This window comes from Cystoisospora suis (genome assembly GCF_002600585.1).
Source record: "Cystoisospora suis strain Wien I chromosome Unknown contig_400, whole genome shotgun sequence".
Taxonomy (NCBI): Eukaryota; Apicomplexa; class Conoidasida; order Eucoccidiorida; family Sarcocystidae; genus Cystoisospora; species Cystoisospora suis.
Window position 1 is genome coordinate 22,643 of NW_027153201.1, and position 715 is coordinate 23,357.

The following is a 715-nucleotide window of genomic DNA, read 5'->3' on the forward strand; positions in this document are numbered from 1 at the left end:
CGAAGAAAAAGAAGGAGAAGAAGTTGACCGACTAACGAGTGGAGGGCTATTGTACCTCTATGACGATTGAACTAAGTATTAGTATATGTATTAGGATATGCATTAGTCTTAGTAGAGGTATCAGTATAAGTATGCGTCCACATCTAAGTATGAGTATAGGTGTCTATCAGTCTCAGTCAGAGCTGTAGGAGTTTGTGGAGTATTCGTGTAAGGATGAGCTCCCATATAGATGCATGCATCAAGCTAAGAATCCTTATAAAGACTCCTCTCCATACAAGTAGCAGGAGTAGTGCAAGTCCTAAATAGCAAGAGTTCTTTAAACATTCCTGAAAGATCGCATCGTATAGATACGGTTTATCTATCCATAGTAGTGTGACTCTAAGTCCTCATGGTAGTCATAGTCAGAACAGGTAGAAGACGTCATCCTCTCCCGTATAGGAAGAGACAGACTACGGGAGTCGGAGAGTAAAAGAAAGAAAGAGAGAGAAGAGATAGGTGATCAGGGTGACTAAAGAAGGACAGCGAGTGTTTTCTTGGTCTCACATCTTCTCTGCGAATGACGAGAATTGACTCTGGATTCTTCAGGGCATACGCTGGAGCGCCAGGAGACCCTGGCGGCGGGTCTGTGGTAATATCTAAGACACGCGCTTTTCCTTCTTCAATGATCACGATCTGATGGAAAGAATTGAAAGAGAAGAGAAAGAAAAAAGAACAA

The 715-nt window shown here is 42.4% G+C and overlaps 1 protein-coding gene across 1 annotated transcript in view; it reads right to left on the reverse strand.

The window, feature by feature from the left end:
• Positions 1 to 546: 546 nt before the first annotated feature.
• The window catches only part of CSUI_001012 (gcc2 and gcc3 domain protein), a gene marked incomplete at its 3' end in the record, with an annotated part of 4,146 nt that continues 3,977 nt past the window's right edge, over positions 547 to 715 (reverse strand). The window contains exon 5 of the mRNA XM_068061218.1: positions 547 to 672. Within this exon, the coding sequence (XP_067926807.1) occupies positions 547 to 672 (126 nt within the window). The remainder of the gene's footprint in view (positions 673 to 715) is intronic.